Source organism: Eubalaena glacialis, chromosome X, assembly GCF_028564815.1.
Source record: "Eubalaena glacialis isolate mEubGla1 chromosome X, mEubGla1.1.hap2.+ XY, whole genome shotgun sequence".
Classification (NCBI taxonomy): Eukaryota; Metazoa; Chordata; class Mammalia; order Artiodactyla; family Balaenidae; genus Eubalaena; species Eubalaena glacialis.
The window spans coordinates 109,815,431-109,833,340 of record NC_083736.1 but is presented as its reverse complement, the minus strand read 5'-3'; the positions used below and the strand labels follow the sequence as shown (position 1 = coordinate 109,833,340).

Sequence of the window (17,910 nt, the reverse complement as noted above, 5' to 3'; positions counted from 1 at the left end):
AGACTGAGGCTGTGGGAGTCCAGGTACAAAGCTAATGAATGGGCGCTGGAGTCCTTGAAGAATGAGGAGTGTGTGTTGAAGCTTTGCACAGCGGGAGAGATCAGGACAGGCAGAGAACAGAAGGCAGTACCTCCCACGCGGGGGCAGAAATCTGAGCAAAGGTCTGGAATAAGTACCCAGCATGGCCAGTTTGGTGCTTCTGAGGATTCCAGCCTGGCTGGAATGTGGATTCCACTTTGGAGTTGGATTATGGCAGACTGAGGAATTGGGATACTTTTTCCTGAAGGTAATGGGTAGCCAGGGAAGGGTTTTGAGTAAATGAATGACTTAGTTTTACAAATGTGTTAGGAAGCTGAACCAGGCAGTGATGGGGTCTGGCAGGAGGACCCTGCAGTCACGGAGGCTTGAGGGTGTGAGCAGTGAGAATCCAAAAGATGGAATATCAGACGAAGCTCTGCCCAGAGACTGAACCAAATGGAATCGTGAATCTCAAACAGAAACAAACCACATTAATTCGCTAAACCCTGAACCAGATCTAGTATTAATGTTCTTTTGCTTCATGGTTCAGTAAAAAAACATTTTAGTAGCTGCTGAACCTGCTCAAACTGAAACCAAACATACATTCTCTACAATTAGTGAATACTTTTAAATGAACTACTAACCTAGCCCCATGTTGTGGTCTGTGCTTTTTAAGTGTCACTGCCTTTAAGAACACGATTCAAAGGTTTGAATCATTTTGCCAGAGGCTGGCTCTTAAAAGGGAAAAAACACAGCTACATGTTTTGGGGGGGCCCCTTACAATGTGCTAGAGTACTGCTTTGGTGCATTTGCTCATGAAATCCCCCGGGCTCAGAGAAGTTAAGAAAGTTGCTCAAGGTCAGACAGCAAATAAATGACAGAGCCAGGGTTCAAATGCAGTCTGATTCCAGAGTCTGCTCTGCTGTACCACCCATCTGTATGTGCTACCAGCCCACCCTCGGTGTTTTAGGACATTAGCAAAGATACCTGGGGAGAAGTCAGAAGCTGATTCTCAAGCCTCCCCTGCACCCCTACAACCCCACACTCGCCCTTATACACAGGCCTGCCTTTTTCAGGGGAGAGTCTTTGTACAGCGGTGCCTTTTTGAGCAGTAAGTAATCTGTGTATCCTCCCTGCCCCATCCCCAGGCTCGAGTACCATGCCAGCTAATAGGAGACACTCAATGTATGCTTCCAGGTGTTGTCCAGCTATGTTCCTGAAAAACCTGAAATCCAGCTCAAATTCTGATGAATTGACACACTGTTAAAATTCCACTATGAAAGCTTACTATTGAAAACAGCGGGTCTCAAATATCAATGAGCTCGTTAACACAGATTCCAGAGCCTCACCCCAAGAGATTCTGCCAGATTTAGTAGGACTGTGGCTGGGCCTCAGAATCTGCATGTTTAACCATCTCTTTCTCAAAGATGCATGCACACACACACAGACACACAGAGACTCCCACAGGCACACACAAATAACACACTGACACAGGCAGGCACATAGACACACAAACAGATTTTGACGCAGGCTGTCCTGTAACCACACTGATTTCAATTCCTTAAAGAAGCACTGGTTTTAAAGAATTCTAAGATAATTCATCTGTAAAGTTTAAAAGTCTTCTGTGAATAATCTCTCCCTGATTCATTTTGGAGGTTAACATTTAATTTTTTTTTCTTTTTCATTTTCTGTATTCTTGTAGCAGGGGAGTCACACATAACTATCCTGATGCCAGGGGGGTTGGTTCTAAGTTTAATTGTAAGAATCACAGTGTTTAAGATTCATTATTGATTCCAGTGGCCAAGTTGTAAACTAGTTTGCAACATCTAGGAAGACAGGAGCTTCCATTTAATTAATTTAACCAGTATTCATGTAGCACCAACTATGTGTCCAGCACAGCAGTGAACAAAACAAACCAAGTCCCTAACCTCATGGAGCTCACATTCAACTTAGGGAGACAGACAGTAATGAAGCACACACATTAGTAAGGAGTAAGTGCTGCAGAGGATTTAGGGAAGGGAAATTAGCTTGGGCTGCCATAACAAAATACCATAGACTGGTTGGCTTAAACAACAAATCTTTATTTTCTCATAATTCTGGAGGCTGGAAGTCTGAGATCAGGCACCAGCATTGTCAGGTTCTGGTGAGGGCTCTCTTTCTGGCTTGCTGATGGCCACCTTCTTGTTGTGTCCTCACGTGGTCTTTCCTCAGTGTGTGCATGCATGCAGAGAGTTCTCTCTTCCTCTTTTTGTAAAGCCACCAATCCTATCAGATTAGGGCCCCACCCTTATGATCTCATCTAACCTTAATTACCTCCTAAGAGCCCTTCTCCAAATGCAGTCACCTTGGGAGTTAGGGCTTCAATATATGAATTTTGGAAGGGAACACAATTCAGTTCATGGCAAGTAGTGGGCTAGAGAGTGACCAGGCTGGGTAGGGGTGGGGATGTCTTTGGACAGAGTGGTCAGGGAAGGCCTCTCTGAGGAGGTGATATTCAGATTTTGTGCAGGAACTCAGCTTTAGTACTTTATTGGGATGTTGTTTTTCGTTTGTTGGTGTTTCGTTTTGTTTTGAGAGAGGAAACACTGAAATCTTCGAAGCCTGAATTCAGATCCCAGCTCTACCACTTACGACTTGAGGAAATTCCTAACCTCTCTGTGCTTCAGTTTCTTCATCTGTGAAACGGGAATGGTGGTAGTACTTACCTCATACAATATTGTAAGGATTTGCAGCACAGCCTAATAGAACTTTCTGCGATGATGGAAATGCTGTAATCTGCTCTGTCCAGTACAGTAACCAGCCACTAGTGTGGCCCTTAAAAGTGTGGCTGCTGAGCACTTAACATGTGCCTGGTGAGACTGAAGAACTGAATTTTTTACTTAATTTTAATAGTCACCTGTTGACTAGAAGCCGCCATATTAGCACAGATGTAACGAATTCACGTCTGTAAAATGCTTAGCCCCGTGCTGGGCACATAGCAGGTGTCAATAATTGCCATCTAGGATTAGCGTTAGCTGATGGTAACAAGTGTTTCTCTGGCAGGTAGGAGGGTTTTGGGGGATAAACGGTAATCACACTTTGATTGATTATCGTATCTTGCTCCCCAAGTGCACTGTTGGCTACGATGTCCCTTACGATAGCTCCCCACCTGCCCACCTGTCTTTTCACTGAGCCGCATGGTAGCCAAAGCCCTAGAGGGACAGCCTGCCCCCTGGAGACTGACTGGATGTGCTTCTCCCCGTCCAGCCGGGTGGAGATCACCGGTGGCTACTATGAGTACATTGACGTCAGCAGCTGCCAGGATATCATCCACCTCTACCACCTGCTCTGGTCCGCCACCATCCTCAACATCGTCGGCCTCTTCCTGGGCATCATCACTGCCGCTGTCCTGGGGGGCTTTAAGGACATGGTAAGGAAGGAAGTGACTTCCCATCCCACAGAGGCCCCTCCTCCTGTCAGGGCTGGGGCGAGGCTAGGCGGTTGGGGGCAATGGGGACCCACGCTTTGAAGGGAGGAACAGAAACCATTGGTTCAAGAATGTAGCTGCCTTTGGGACTTCCCTGGCGGTCCAGTGGTTAGGACTCCGTGTTTCCACTGCAGGGGGCGCGGGTTCGATCCCTGGTCGGGGAACTAAGGTCCCACATGCCATGCAGTGGGGCCAAAAAAAAAAAAATGTAGCTGGTTTCAAACATCTCAAGTCGAAGGAGCCAGGTGATGCCATCAGCCTGCAGACATTTCTTGTTAACATGAGTTGCCTGTGTTTTTGAGGCACATTCTGGGGGCGGGTGGGGTTCATGCTAGCTATGTAAACATAGCCTTTAATTACCGCCCCCCACTCCCTCCACACACACACACTTTTAGTAGAAACCTTTTTGGGTGGTATTTCCATTAACAGACTTTGGGAGAGCTGGAAGCAAAGACGTTTTTAGCTACAGGTAAGAGTACTGCTCGTCTCCCCCTCCCCAGGAATTTCCTCCTGGAGTTTCTCCAGAAAGAGCCTCAGGACTCTTTCTGCATGTGAAGGCCTAGCCCTAGGCTAAACTGCTGGTCAGGTCTTGTCCTCAACCTTAACCTCACTCTCAGTCTCCCTGCGTCCCCTGTGCTCCCTTTCAACTCTTTTCCATGTTCGTGTGTATGTCTGCAAAGGCACCCCAGGGCTCAGCGCCCAGTAGGTGCTCCATAATAGTGGGGTCCTTCCTTCTTTTGCTTTTAAAGCATTTCAAAGCATTTATTTGCTTATGTAATAAACCTTGATCTCTAATTATGGAGATAATAATAGCTTTAGAGCTATGGTTCTCAACCTGGCTTCAGATTAGAATGGAATCACCTGAGGTGCTCTAAAAAATCCGGCTGCCCGGACTGCTCCTCCAGAGATGCCAATTTGATTGGTCTAAATTGAAGCCCAGGCATCAATACTTTTTTAAAAGCCCCCCAGGTGACTCCAACTGTGGCCATGGTTGAGTATGGCTGCTTTAAAGAAATGTCCCACCCATGTCTAGGGAATTATTGTGTGCCTAAAAAGGGTTTTCCTTTGACCCCAGAAATGAGGCAGATAACCCCTAGGCCTTTGGCTGTTGCTGTCCCATTTGGGGAGTCACTGAGGAACAGGAAGCTGAAAGGCAGCCTGTAGTTTGGCCCTGGACCGTCAAAAGGATGAGTAATGGAAAGTGAAAGGTGCGGTAGGACCAGGGAAGAGAAAAAACTCTGCAGTTTTGGGCAACAAGTCCCCAGTAGAACCGGGCTAACTGGAAGTATTGAGTGTTCCTGCTGGTGACCCTGCTGCCCAGCCCGACTGTCCTTCTCTTTTTTCCCCTCCCTCTCTCATACACGCATTTCTCATTCCCGGGCCCCTCCTCCCGCTCGGGAAAGCCCAAGCTCGGGGGAAGCATCAAGGTAGGGGGGCCCCTTGGAGGGAGAAGGCTGTCCTGTAAGTTCGGGCCTGACGGAGCATTGGGGTGAGAAAGCTTCAGAAAAGCTGTTTCTGGGTTGGAGCTTCTTTGGAGAAAAGAATGCCCTTTGTTCTTGGAGACTTTCCCCAGGGGGCAGGTGAAAGCAGAGGCCTTGTGTAGAATCTGAGCCGCTCTGGCTGGAAGAGAAGCTTCTGGTTGGGGCTGGCGAGTTGAGATGGGACATCAGGATGAGTGTTAAGGCTTCTCTGAATTATCCCTCGAGCTCTCGGACATGGACAGCCGAGCGCCCTGATGTACAAATGGAGTGGCTGGCGGCCACTTGGTAGGCTCTGTGGGGCTCCTGCAAGGACCCTTGTCAAAACTCAGTTGACCATTGATGTTTAGGTTTATTTCTGAACTCTTTTTAATTGTTGAAGTATAGTTGACTTACAATAGCATATTAGTTTCAGGTGTACAGTCTGCACTGTTAATTTCACTGTGACCTTGATCTCTAGGGGAGTAGGGGCTTGTTGACAGTCTGTCCTGAGAGGTGCCAGTAATGGCCCCTTTACTCTCCGTAAAGGGCTTTTGTACAATTTCTTTCTCCGCTTCTCACCACCACTAGTACCTCGTGAAGTAAATATTACTCCCCCCATTAACAGATGAGGAAACAGGCCAACAGAGGTCAAGTTACCTGCCCAGGGCTAAATAGCAGAGCTGGGAGTGGAGCCCAGGTGTGTTAGATGCCAGAGCCTTTGCTCCTTTTGCTTCATCCCAGCTGCCCCTATCGAGCATTCGGCTGGCCCTTTCTGGTTCTACAAGTGTTTTAACAGACATGACCTCCTTTGTTTAGTTGCTTTCATTAAAAAAATTAAAAGCAAGTTGTTTCCAACTGTTGGGAGCTTCTCTGAGAGGAAAGGAGGAGGGCGAGGGAAGACCTGAGCGTCATCAAATGCCGGGCCTGGGAACCCAATCAAGGGCCAGTGGGGAAAACGAAAGATGAAGGCAAAGAGCAGGGGCAGAAGATCTGATTCGTGACGGGAGAGAACAAGGGGGGTTATAAGACGGGGGCACCAAGGAGGAACCATTGTTTCCATCACTTTATTAAAATGAGGCACATGGTGTGGAAAATCCTGGAGCATCAACCAGGTAGGCCTACATAAAATCCTCGGCCCGGGTCCAGATGTGCTTGGTGACTCTTGGCATGCCTCCGCCTTGAGTAGGATGCCTTGGGGGCTGCAGGGAGGCCCAGGGGTGCTGGCTGATGAAAGGCATTCCTGAGGAGTGAGGCCAGGAGCCAATAGCTGTGAGCTGGCAGCCTTCAAAGAGATCAGCTCGGAGCATCGTTTCCAGAGTTGTGGGAACCCGAAAGGAAAAAAGACGTCTTCTTTCCCTGACCAGAGGGGCTTGGTGAAAAGGGTGTTGAACAAATGTTTGATGACCAAAGTGTTTGCTGCCCAAAGATATAAGAATTTGAGGTGAATCTTTAAAAGGTGATGATATCTTGCCATTTTCTCCTACTTGGTGTCTCTGGTTTAGAGTAAAGTGGGGAGAAGTCAAAGCGGCCTTCTTTCCAAAGTCCGCAATTGTTGTCTCAGAAGAGACTCAGTGTTGTCCAGGAGAGACGGCTTTGACCATTTCCCGTGCTACCTAGTAACTGTTTGTTTCACTGGAGCTCAGAATGCAACTGGTCAAAAATGGGGGTCTCATAACTTAAGCCCCAGAATTATTGGTACAGAAATACACACACTCCTATATGCACACACAAGTAGAGATGGAGCCCAGATTTATTGGAAAATCAGAATTACTGATTTAAAACATAACCGACCATGGGACTTCCCTGGTGGTCTAGTGGGTAAGACTCCATGCTCCCAATACAGGGAGCCCGGGTTCGATCCCTGGTCAGGGAACTAGATCCCACATGCATGCTGCAACTAAGAAGCCCACTTGCCACAAGTAAAGATCCCGCATGCCACAACAAAGGATCCTGCATGCCGCAACTAAGACCAGGAGCAGCCAAAATAAATAAATATTTAAAAAAAAACAACAATCATAAGCAGACCATTATTTGGGGCCATCCCTTTTGCTTCTCCCCTGCCTGACTCCTGACTTCACCCCCCTTCACTCCCTCAACCTCTCTTGGTGCCCTGTCCATTTTCTCTACGTCCTCTACACTTCTCTTCTGTGGCTTTCTTGTGCTTATTTAATCTTCCTCCTGTGTTTCTTTCTCTATAATAGTCAACTTCCTTTCAAAGATTGTCCTGGACCCCCAGCCTCGCTGCACACACAAAACCTTTTCTAGATAGAGTTTACATTGCATGATTGCTTCTCTATGGTTAGGCTTAGTTTATTTGCATAGAAGAACTGGTTTCGTTTTGCAAGAGCTGGAGGGTGTGTTTTTAACTGACACAAGGCCAACGGAACATGGTTTCTGGGACTTCCTCAGGGATGACATTTCTTTTTGGAATCCTTGTGGAGAGGTAAGGGCATTTCTGAGCACTCTTCTGTAACGCGAGCCAGCCCTTGGAATGGTCAAGATCTAAGTTCTCTCCCACACAAGAGAGAGGCTGAGAAACATTTCTCTGGTTGTCTGTGAGCAGCATCATAATGACTGAGGCTTGTAGCTCTTCAAACCTCCTAGAGATGTAAACAGTAACCCACTCCAAGGAAGAGAGCAACAGACTGTGTTGAAACTTGCTATAAGGGAGTTTCCTCTGCCAACATCCCACCATGGTTGCCTGTGACATTGCCAAAGCCTGCCCACACATTTTCATCACTTGAGAGGAAGCTTCTGCTCTCCGTTAATGCCAAGTAGATACGTACCAGAAACAAGACACATTGATTTTACAGACAGCTGTTGATTATCCACATGAATGGAGGGGGTGTCAATGACATGGATGATGGAAAGAACATTTACCCACACCTTGACCCATGTGGCACTCATAAGGTACAGAGCACAGTCCTGCTTGGGAACTAATGAGCGGTGGTGGCTTCCTTGAGCAGTGTTTTGGCCTTGTTGAAATCTGCAACCCCATCCTGGATAAGATTAGCTTTAACCCTTGAAGGGCTACACACGTCACCATGTTATAAAAATGGTATTAAATTCTTTCTGCATTGCTTCGTTTTCCCAAAAAGTGAGGGTGGAATCTGCAAGAATCCTTACAACTTTTACAAACCCTTTGTGATCGATCACATTTCTGTCACAGCAATAGCAATAGCCTTGTCCGTTTGACATTTTGTATTTGGGGTCTCAATTTCTTCTTTTTCTTTTTTGCTTTTGAAAATCATACAAATGATTTCAACTTTTTTATAGGTTTGAATTTTTCAAAATAATAAGTTGCGGGGAAATGACACAAGTAATACATATTAGTTGTGAAAACCTTGGCTATATAATTGAAAGTGAGGAGTCCCCATTTACTTCCTAGTACCGCTGCCCTCCCCAGAGATAACCATAGTTAACAGTCTGTTGTGAATCTTTCCAGATTAATTTCATTGACAAACACACATATGTGTATAATTGTTTGAGTCTTTATTTTTTACATAAACTGGGATTATGCTACATTAATGTAACATGGTGGCTTTTTAAAAAGATTTTATTTTTTTAGAGCAGTTTTAGGTTCACAGCAAAATTGAGAGGAAGATAGATTTCCCACGTACCCCTTCCCCACACGTGCACGGCCTCCCCCGTTACCCACAGCCCCCACCAGAGGGGTGCATTTGTTACCAAGGATGAAGCTATATCACCACATCAGAATCACCCAAAGTTCATAGTCTACCTTAGGGTTCACTTTTTTTTTTTTAATTATTTATTTATTTATGGCTGTGCTGGGTCTTCGTTTCTGTGCGAGGGCTTTCTCTAGTTGCGGCAAGTGGGGGCCACTCTTCATCGCGGTGCGCGGGCCTCTCACTATCGCGGCCTCTCTTGTTGCGGAGCACAGGCTCCAGACGCGCAGGCTCAGTAATTGTGGCTCACGGGCCTAGTAATTGTGTGCTCCACGGCATGTGGGATCCTCCCAGACCAGGGCTCGAACCCGCGTCCCCTGCACTGGCAGGCAGATTCTCAACCACTGCGCCACCAGGGAAGCCCCACTCTTTTTTTTTTTATAAATTTATTTATTTATTTATTTTTGGCTGCGTTGGGTCTTCGTTGCTGCGCGCGGGCTTTCTCTAGTTGTGGCGAGCGGGGGCTACTCTTCATTGCAGTGCGCGGGCTTCTCATTGCGGTGGCTTCTCTTGCTGTGGAGCACGGGCTCTAGGCGCGCGGGCTTCAGTAGTTGTGGCGCATGGGCTTCAGTACTTGTGGCACGCGGGCTCTAGAGCACAGGCTCAGTAGCTGTGGCGCATGGGCTTAGTTGCTCCGCGGCATGCAGGATCTTCCCGGACCAGGGCTCGAACCCGTGTCCCCTGCATTGACAGGCGGATTCTTAACCACTACGCCACCAGGGAAGCCCCAGGGTTCACTCTTGCTGTTGTAATTCTATGGGTTTGGACAAATGTATAATGACATGTATCCATCATTATGGTGGCAAACAGTATTTTCACTGTCCTAAAAATACTCTGGGCTCTGCCTATTCATCCCTCTCCCCAACCGCAACCCCTAGCAACCACTAATCTTTTTATTGTCTCCATAGTTTTGCCAATGGCTTGTTTTTGTTTTTTTAATTTAACAATATATCCTGGACAACTTCCCTGTCACTAAATATAGGTGCACATCATTGTTTATCAATAGCTCCATAGTATTCTGTAGTACGAATGTACCATGGTTTATTTAACCATTCTCCTAGTGATGAACGTTTATGTTGTTTCTAATTTATGTTTTTCTGCAGAACCCAACTCTCCCAGCACTGAACTGTTCTGTTGAAAATGCCCATCCGACTGTTTCTTACTACGCTCGTCCTCAAGTGGCATCCTATAATACCTACTACCATAGCCCTCCTCACCTGCCACCTTATTCTGCTTATGACTTTCAGGTATGTTTTGAGAGAAAAAGAACTCTCCATTACCCTTGCTCTCGCTCATGCTGTCTCGTTCTCTCCCTAATGATGGACGCTTCCTAATATATATGACGTAGCCAGGCTCTCTATACCTGAGGGCCTTTAGCAGCCTGTGGGTACCAGTGACTAGCTTAAGGACTGCATAGGCAGGCAATGATGGGAGAGATGGGGAGGGTGGGAAAGACACAAGAGGAGAAGAAACAGAATGAGGGAAGAAAAGGGGAGAGGAGATAGGATCCAGGTGTCCCAAGTTGCCTTGACCTACACCGAGGTACTCATGAGTATGTCACCACGGACCCCTGTCCAACAGGGGCCTTTTCCATTTCTCTGCCACCGGGAGAGGGCTGCCTAGTCCTGCTCCTTAGCACAAGGGCATTCTGAGCCACACAGGGTTTGAATCAAATCTGTAATGAGAAAGAAGTCCCTTCTTTTCCTCCAGACTTCCTAACTGGGACTCTACAGAGAAAATATTTTTTATACACCCTCCTCCCCTTTTTTGCCTTGTTATCACATGGGTCAGAAATAAGTGTTACCAAATTTGCCCTTTCCCATTTTCCTTTTGAGCTAAGACTAAGCACAGAAGAACAGAACCCAAAAGGCACTTAATTGAAAGGAATTCATTGTATGCAGAGCACTGAACTAGACACTTCAGGAAAACAAACGGAACAGTCTTTTAGGCATTTACAGTGACCCTAAACCCTGGACCACAGAAGGATGGGATTACTACACTCGAATCTGGTTAATTCAAAGTTTGGGGACCAAGGAAATGCCTTTGAAAGGAGGGAAGCTCATAATGAATTTACTTCTATTGACCAAGAGCCCTGAATGCTCCAAGGGGACATAAAAGCATGACTGTTTGGGGGTGGTTCCAATTAACCAGCCAGTTTAGAAAAACAGAGCCCTTGGGCAACCTAATTTCCACTTCAGATTAACAAAATAATTGAAACTGAAAACCCCCCTATTTAGTTGAATAAAGTGTACTTTGGTTTGGTTTACATACTGTACGGGGAGGTCTAGGACTCTATATGGCAATAGGAATACGTATCTATAGTGTGAAGATGGATTTGTTTGCTGTCATAAAATACAGCACCAGCACAAGGAGGCATCCATTAAAGCTTGGGAAAAGATGTTAGAACTTGTTTTAAAGCCTACTGTGTTCACAGGTAGACAACTCAGGGAACTTGCTCCCCAAATAGGTAATATAGACTGGAAAACACAAATATGTTCTAAAAGGGCATAGATAATTGCAGTAGTGACAGAGGCAAAGGAATCCTTTAAAAGAATGCAGGGATGTTGAACCTAGCACAGGAGGGTCACCATTCTTTGGGGACGCCCATAATAAAAAGTCATCCTGGGACAGAGGGGCCATGCATGGCTCCCAAGAGGCTGCTTCCATTTTTTTTATATCGAAGTAAATTATATTGACTATATTGATTTTAGGACTTTTCACTTTATAACGAACCCCTGAAGTAGTAACAATAACCTCCTTGGTGATGGCTGCTGCAAACTATAAGATAGGAAGCCCCTGTTTAGGGGATGGAGCCATCTCTCTGTCCATCATTCCTCATTCAAACACTACCCCAGGCATGAAAACAAGATTGCCAATGCCAGTGGTGGCCCAGGCTGTTGGTTTCAGTTCAGTCAATGTTGACTCTGTGTTCCCATGTGCCAGGAACTGGGCCAGGAGCTATGGATGTAGAGATTGAATGAGACATAGGCCCTGCATTAAGAGACCAGTCTAGGGACCTGAAGGGGACTGGTCAGGGGACAGCAGTGGGGACAAAACAGTAAGTAGACTATTACCCAGAGTGCTATGGAAACCCAGACACAGGGTACCTAACTCAGAGAAGGGATCCAAATCTAGCCACCTAACACAAACCTACACCGTGGGCTCAAAGCAGGCACTTCAGGGATTTGTGGAAGCCTCTGCTTTTTAATGACAGCTCCTATTCAATGAGCACCTACTATGTACCAAGCATTGTGCTAAGTGCTTTACAGATATCATCTCATTTTTGTCGTTTGAGGGAAATACTCTCGTCATTGCCATTTTTAAGTTGAGATGACTGAGTCATGGAGGAAGTAAGTAACCTCTCCACAGTCACAGAGCTGGTAAGTGGAGGACAAGAATATGTATTCAGGTCTGTCTGATGCCAGAGATTGGCTTGAGGGATTCTTTGGAGAAGCTGTAAGTCTGAGTATAGCATTGATCTTTTCCCCAGTTAATTTTAGGATATTTACACATTCTACTGGTTTAAATTATGGGCTTCCTAATCATGACTCGGAAAGGGTCTCTTTACTCTCTCTCTCTCTTTTTTCCATTTGGCTGTGCCACGCGGCTTGTGGAATCTTAGTTCCCTGACCAGGGATTGAACCCGCACCCTTGGCAGTGAAAGCGCAGAGTCCTAACCACTGGACCGCCAGGGGATTCCCTTTACTTTCTCTTATTATGTTATTAAATTGCTCCCCACTCCAAGGACTACTGGGACACTTCTTATACCTCTCCTGGTTCTTTCTGTAGGTTCAAGCCGTCTTTTGTATTTCCTTTTTGGAGACTTTATAAATTTATGGGTTTTAAGGTGTATGTTTTTAAGTGATTTGTTTCCTTCTAGAACTTACAAAGTATTTCACTTTAGTATTTGCGTGGAGCTTTCTTTTGTTCACCAAGTTCCATTCCCTTATTGTTTCATAGGAGGAAATACCAGTCTTTCCCCAAGAAAGCCAAGAGGATGAAGGAACATCTGCTATGTTCCCAGATAAATAGAAAGCAGTCAGCAAAACGCACACCACCTCTGACAATAAAACCACCAGAAGCACAGACCTACCAAAAAAAAAACAAAAGCCAGAGCTCCCTTAGTCTCATCTCAGATTGTAAAAGGGCCCAAATCATAGCAGGAAAACTGACCTTTCTAGACTTTCTCCTGAATGACTTCCCCATTCTGGTCGTTTCCAAATAGGACTATTTATGTCACTTTGCCTTTGAAGACTTCTCTTTCCTTTTTATCCCAAGGCTGATAGAAGGAAGAGGAGATTTATAGAGTTTTGTTTTCACCCCTCAAAGTCATGCTCTTATTGGGTAGCTGTCCAGTCAGGAAGCTTGGGAAACATTTCTTGTGGTCAGACGGGAGCGAGGACGTGGGTCTGGTCAGCTGGCCCTGAGGATGTTGTGACTCTTGCAAATGTTGGACTCCAAGGCGTCCAAGATTAGAAGCCAAGACTGCTGGTGCCTCCTTGCTCACCTCCCCAGCGCTCACTTCTCTTGCACCTTGCGCTCATTTCCCCATGGCCAAGCAGTCCATATCCTGTAGGGTATAAAGCATCCGTTTCTACTTCTGCTGGGAAATTCAACCCAGTGTAGCTTTGGGGTAAATCCCTTAAGGCTTCCAGCCATAATCCCCAGTCTGGCCTACTGGGCCAGACCCCCTATTTCACTCTAGCCATTTGGTGAATCGCCAAGTTTAGCTTAAAACAAAAGCCTCTGCAAAATGCGAGCACCTCTGTTTATGCTCTTTATTAAATCACGTGAAGGTACTCTAGGTTTCGTCGTAGCCACTGAACAGGACCCATTATAAATCGGGCCCCTTGAATGAGAGGGTCGCGCTAGTCCGGGGGGAGGCGGTAGATGGCGCAGGTTGCTGAGAGCCTTAGGAGGCTGCCGCTGCTGCCGCCACTCAACTTTTTATTTCCCCCTCTCCTGCTGAGGTTCTCCTTGCCTCTCCTCCTTTCTCTTGTTTCTGATCCCTCCCTTTTTCTTCCTCTTCCTTTTCTCCACTCTTCTCTCCGTCTCCCCTGGCTTTGCTTTCTGGGTCAGAAACAGAGGGGGAATGCAAAGAACCAAGAGACCCTGGATTTCACCCTTGGGACACAGCATCTTTTGCTGGTACCCTTTATCACCCGGCCAGTTCCGGGGCTCTTTTTGGAGTCACTGCCTCCCAGTGCTTCTGAAGAGAGAAGCACACGTGACAGAAACGCACAAGGGTCTTGCGGAGTGTGGGTCTGCATGGGGCAGGGAGGGGCAGGCTGAGGCGGGAGAGAGCCCGCTCCCGCCTCTGTAGCTCCACCGCCCTAGGCCACCCCAGCCTCTAAGCAGCAGCTCGGGACGCTCGAGCTGACGAGGCCCAGCAGTAGGCTATTTAGATGCTTTTCATGCTTTTCATGCTTTGTGGTGCGAAAGGATTCAAAGCTCTGTTCTTCTGAGCTGCCTGTCCCTAGTCCAGTCGACTCTTAGGCAGGAACCAAAATGCACCGGGCCAGCTCCCCAGCTGCAACAAAGCCAGATCTTTCCCAAGGTGCCTGCCTGTTGCTAGGAAACTACGCACTGGTACGGTGGGCGCCCCCCACCCCGCCCCACCCGCAACAAATCCCAGGGGTGCGTGTGGACTGCAGCCAGTTAGCTCCCTAGCTCTGCCAGGAGCCCTTCGAGTTTATCCCTAAGACTCCCAGCATCCTCAAAGGGAAGTGAGAAGCATCCCACCCCCTTCCCCCTTAATACTTTCCCAAACATGAAACTGAGAAGTGAAAACCCAAGGCCGTTGTACCACCCCCTCTTATTATCAAAGTGTACAACTGCCACCCACGGCAGCTGCTGCCCACGGCAGCCTTTTACTGCCTCTCAGGACGGAACGGCCTTTAGCTCCACCGTCAGAAACTTGCCCCTCCCTTCTGTGGCTGGGCCACAGAGAACTGGCCTCCTGGCTCTCACTATCCTGGAACAGGATTTAGAAGGGCAGAGTGGCGCATCCCCGGCCACAGAGATCTTGTCCCTGGTGGGTTTTTGCTCTCCTCTCTGGTTTAAGAGGACAGCGTTCTTAGTTGAGGAAAGCAACAGAAGAGGAGGGAGAGAGAGGAGAGAGTTGTGCAGTGCGGAGTGGAAAACTAGGAAATCACGATTCCAGTGTCTTAGAAAGCATATCTCCTCCTGGAGGGAGGAGAAATTTTGAGATTTTTGAAAGGAATCTGGCTTGTCTCGAGTCCACTGCCTCAAGTTCTTTTGTCTTTAAAGGCTTTCTATGACCCTGTCATTCCTTCTCTCAGATCGAAAGGATGGATGTGATGGGGAAGGAGGGGATGTTGGCCGCTACGGCCTCTTCTCAGTCCTGACATTATGTGGTGGGAGATGGAGATTTCAGTGTCTCAAGCAAGACCTAGAAACCAGGACAACCCTTTCTAAGGAGTGCAGAGGTCAGGACTGGTGATAAGGAGAATCAGCCAACTGGTCTCAGGCTCCAGATACCTCATGGCAAGGCTGACTCTAGATTGCTTTAGGCCTGAAAATGACATGATCTACTTAGACTCCGGCCAGCAGAACAAAGAAAAGGCATTGACCTCCCCAGACAGCACTTGAACTCTTGAGAAATTTTTTGATGTAAGTGGGTCTTTTTTTTTTTTTTTTAATATAGCAGTTCCTCCTAGAGCTAAGGCACAACAGAAAATTGCAGTTCTGCAACCCTGTTCGTTCGCTTACGTTTGCTCTTCCTGAGAGCCTAAAACTGGCCTCCTGCCTCTTGCCATCCCTATAGACCCCTCCAGCCTTCAGGCCTCAGCCATGCTCCACCACTGGAGCAAGGCAACAGTACCCACAAGATGTGACCGTAGTCTTTGAAAATAGATTTTATTTTTTAAAAAAACATGCCAAGTTCATCTTCTATGCTCCTGAAGTTAGAGTACCTCCTACTTGCCAAGCACTGTTCTGAGTTCTGGGAGAGAGAGCAGTGAACAAAACAGGCCAACTCTCCTTGAGCAGCAAAATCATTAGGGTCGAGGGTATACACGGGCCAGGGAAAGAGAAGTGGCAGATGACTCCTAACAAACACGCCAATTCACTGGGTATTTTTTTTTAACCCATATCTCGCTCCCTTCCCAAAGACTACAAGTTAGACAACACAAAGTGTCCCTGCGACTTGGTAGATTGCTCCTCACTCTTATCTTTGTGATTCTCACCTCCACGCCTTTGTTCCTCTTTGCCCTCCAACATAGCCTGCACTTTGAGGTGGTGGGCCACAGTTAAGATGAAATAGAAATTGTTGGACTTTGAGTTAGAAGACCCCAGATCCAAGAAAGCCATTTAACCTCTCTGACCTTAGTTTTTTTGTTTTGTTTTGTTTTGGTCTGTGAGATGGGCTCTGTGATGATATATTTTTGTAGCAAAGACTTTCCCAGGTATTAATGGCTTAACCTCAAATATCCTTAAGGCCCAAACTACCTTTTTGAAGACTAGTTGGGATGCTGTTGCCATGGCTCAGGGGGTAGTTGTTGGAGGCTTGAGTTATAAACGTGGTAAAGGCAGTGATGGATTCCAGAGACGACACAGAAGTAGGAGCAACAGGGTTCGGTAACTGACTGAATGAGGGGGTCCAAAGGGAGGGGTGGGGGAGGATTCCAAGGCCTCTCTGCATGAGCTCTGCAGCCTGAGTGACTGAGAGAAGGTGGGACCAGCTCAGTTTCATGCCCCTCATTAACCCTGCGAGGTTTAGGAACTCTTGGTTGTTCCAAACAGAAACACACTGGGTCCGTATTCATTTTAAAATAATGACTGACATTGGAGAATCGCAACCTCACTGCCTAAACTGATGTTCTATTTTGATTACACAGCATTCCAGTGTCTTTCCATCCTCCCCTCCCTCTGGACTTTCTGACGAGCCCCAGTCTGCCTCTCCTTCGCCCAGCTACATGTGGTCCTCCAGTGCTCCACCCCGATACTCTCCACCCTACTATCCGCCTTTTGAAAAGCCACCCCCTTACAGCCCCTAAAGAGGAATGTCTGCTGGCTATTAAGATTATTGTGGCTTTTGTATTTCTGCTTTAGTGGAAGTGTGTAGGGTACAAACTTTAAAGTGTGATTCTTATGCATAAAGTTTTGCAATGGCCTGCCAGGCTAAGGAAAGATAGGGAAGAAGCTTATTTGTTATCAGTGCAGAGCAGGGGTGGCTAGACTGAGCCCAGCACTTCCAAGAAGGGCAACGCAAGGCTGGAGAGCCATCCCAGCAAGCAGCTTGTCTTGTTTGGACCTGCGTTACCCTATGGCCCCGCCTCTGTGTGCAGCAGAAGTGTGGTTGCCATCTGCTTCACTTTGTGTAAATGGAGTGTTGTCCTCCGGCCGTTGGCAGATCGCCACCCTAGCACCTTGGTTGAAGCGCCTGGCTTATAGGCCCTGTCTTTCCCTACCACTAAAGTCAGTCCCTAAGGAAAATTTCCCAGATGATGGGGCTACACGGTAGTTCCAATGCAGAGAGTTCTAAGATTTTGTTTGCTTGTGTCTGGATGCTGAAAAAAGCTGCCCATGTCTCTTACTCCTTTCTTCTCTGTATTGTAAAAATGGCTATTGTGATCATTCAGCTCAGCTTCTGTGATTGGTACCTCCCAAAGGGAAAAGTGCAATAGTCCTTTGAGTAGTGGGGAACAGGATTGATTGTTCAAGAAGCACTGAAATACACAGAACAACATGTGAGATGTTTTAAGTGGATCTCAGTTATGCATCGGGTAACTTAGGAGACAGCGGTTCTACTACATGTTGCATTTGCTGCAGGAGATACAAATCTTATGGTTAAAATTGAGTTCAAAAATGCTAGATTAGGTTCTTGGGTCGTGTTAAGATTGTTACTAATCTTTGTGACTGTTTATCTTCAAATATTGTGCTTCAATCCCAGCAAACCGCACGTATCCTGCACCCCACCCCAAAAGAATCATCTGTATTTTAACGCCACTGCTCTTATTGGTCCTTTTTTCTGTTGAGACCAGTCATGACAGCGTTCAAGATTATGAAAGTGTTACAATGCCGCTTTGTCTGCAATACCTCAAATGTAGCCAACTTGACAAATTCTTAAGTGTTATCGTAGATTTAAAATCCATCTGGCACATTGTGGTAGGTATTTGTACAGTTCTTTTAATTATACACAGCTTTAAACCTCAATCTGATGAATTTAACACTTCGGCACCATGCCTTCACTTCAGAATGAACACTTTCATCGTGATCTTATGTTAACCTGAGAATCGATTGATTTAAAGGAAGATTG

At 46.7% G+C, this 17,910-nt stretch overlaps 1 protein-coding gene across 3 annotated transcripts in view; it reads left to right on the top strand.

Annotated features, from left to right (window-relative positions):
* Positions 1-17,665, top strand: part of TMEM255A (transmembrane protein 255A) — a 46,768-nt gene extending 29,103 nt beyond the window's left edge. For 2 of the 3 annotated variants that reach the window (XM_061178624.1, XM_061178626.1), the window contains 3 exons: positions 3,265-3,427; positions 9,734-9,877; positions 16,490-16,648. In XM_061178624.1, coding sequence (XP_061034607.1) covers positions 3,265-3,427; positions 9,734-9,877; positions 16,490-16,648 — 466 coding nt within the window. Of the gene's footprint in view, positions 1-3,264; positions 3,428-9,733; positions 9,878-16,489; positions 16,649-17,544 lie in introns of those variants that run through there. The other variant, XM_061178625.1, reaches the window with a different exon arrangement.
* Positions 17,666-17,910: the final 245 nt, after the last annotated feature.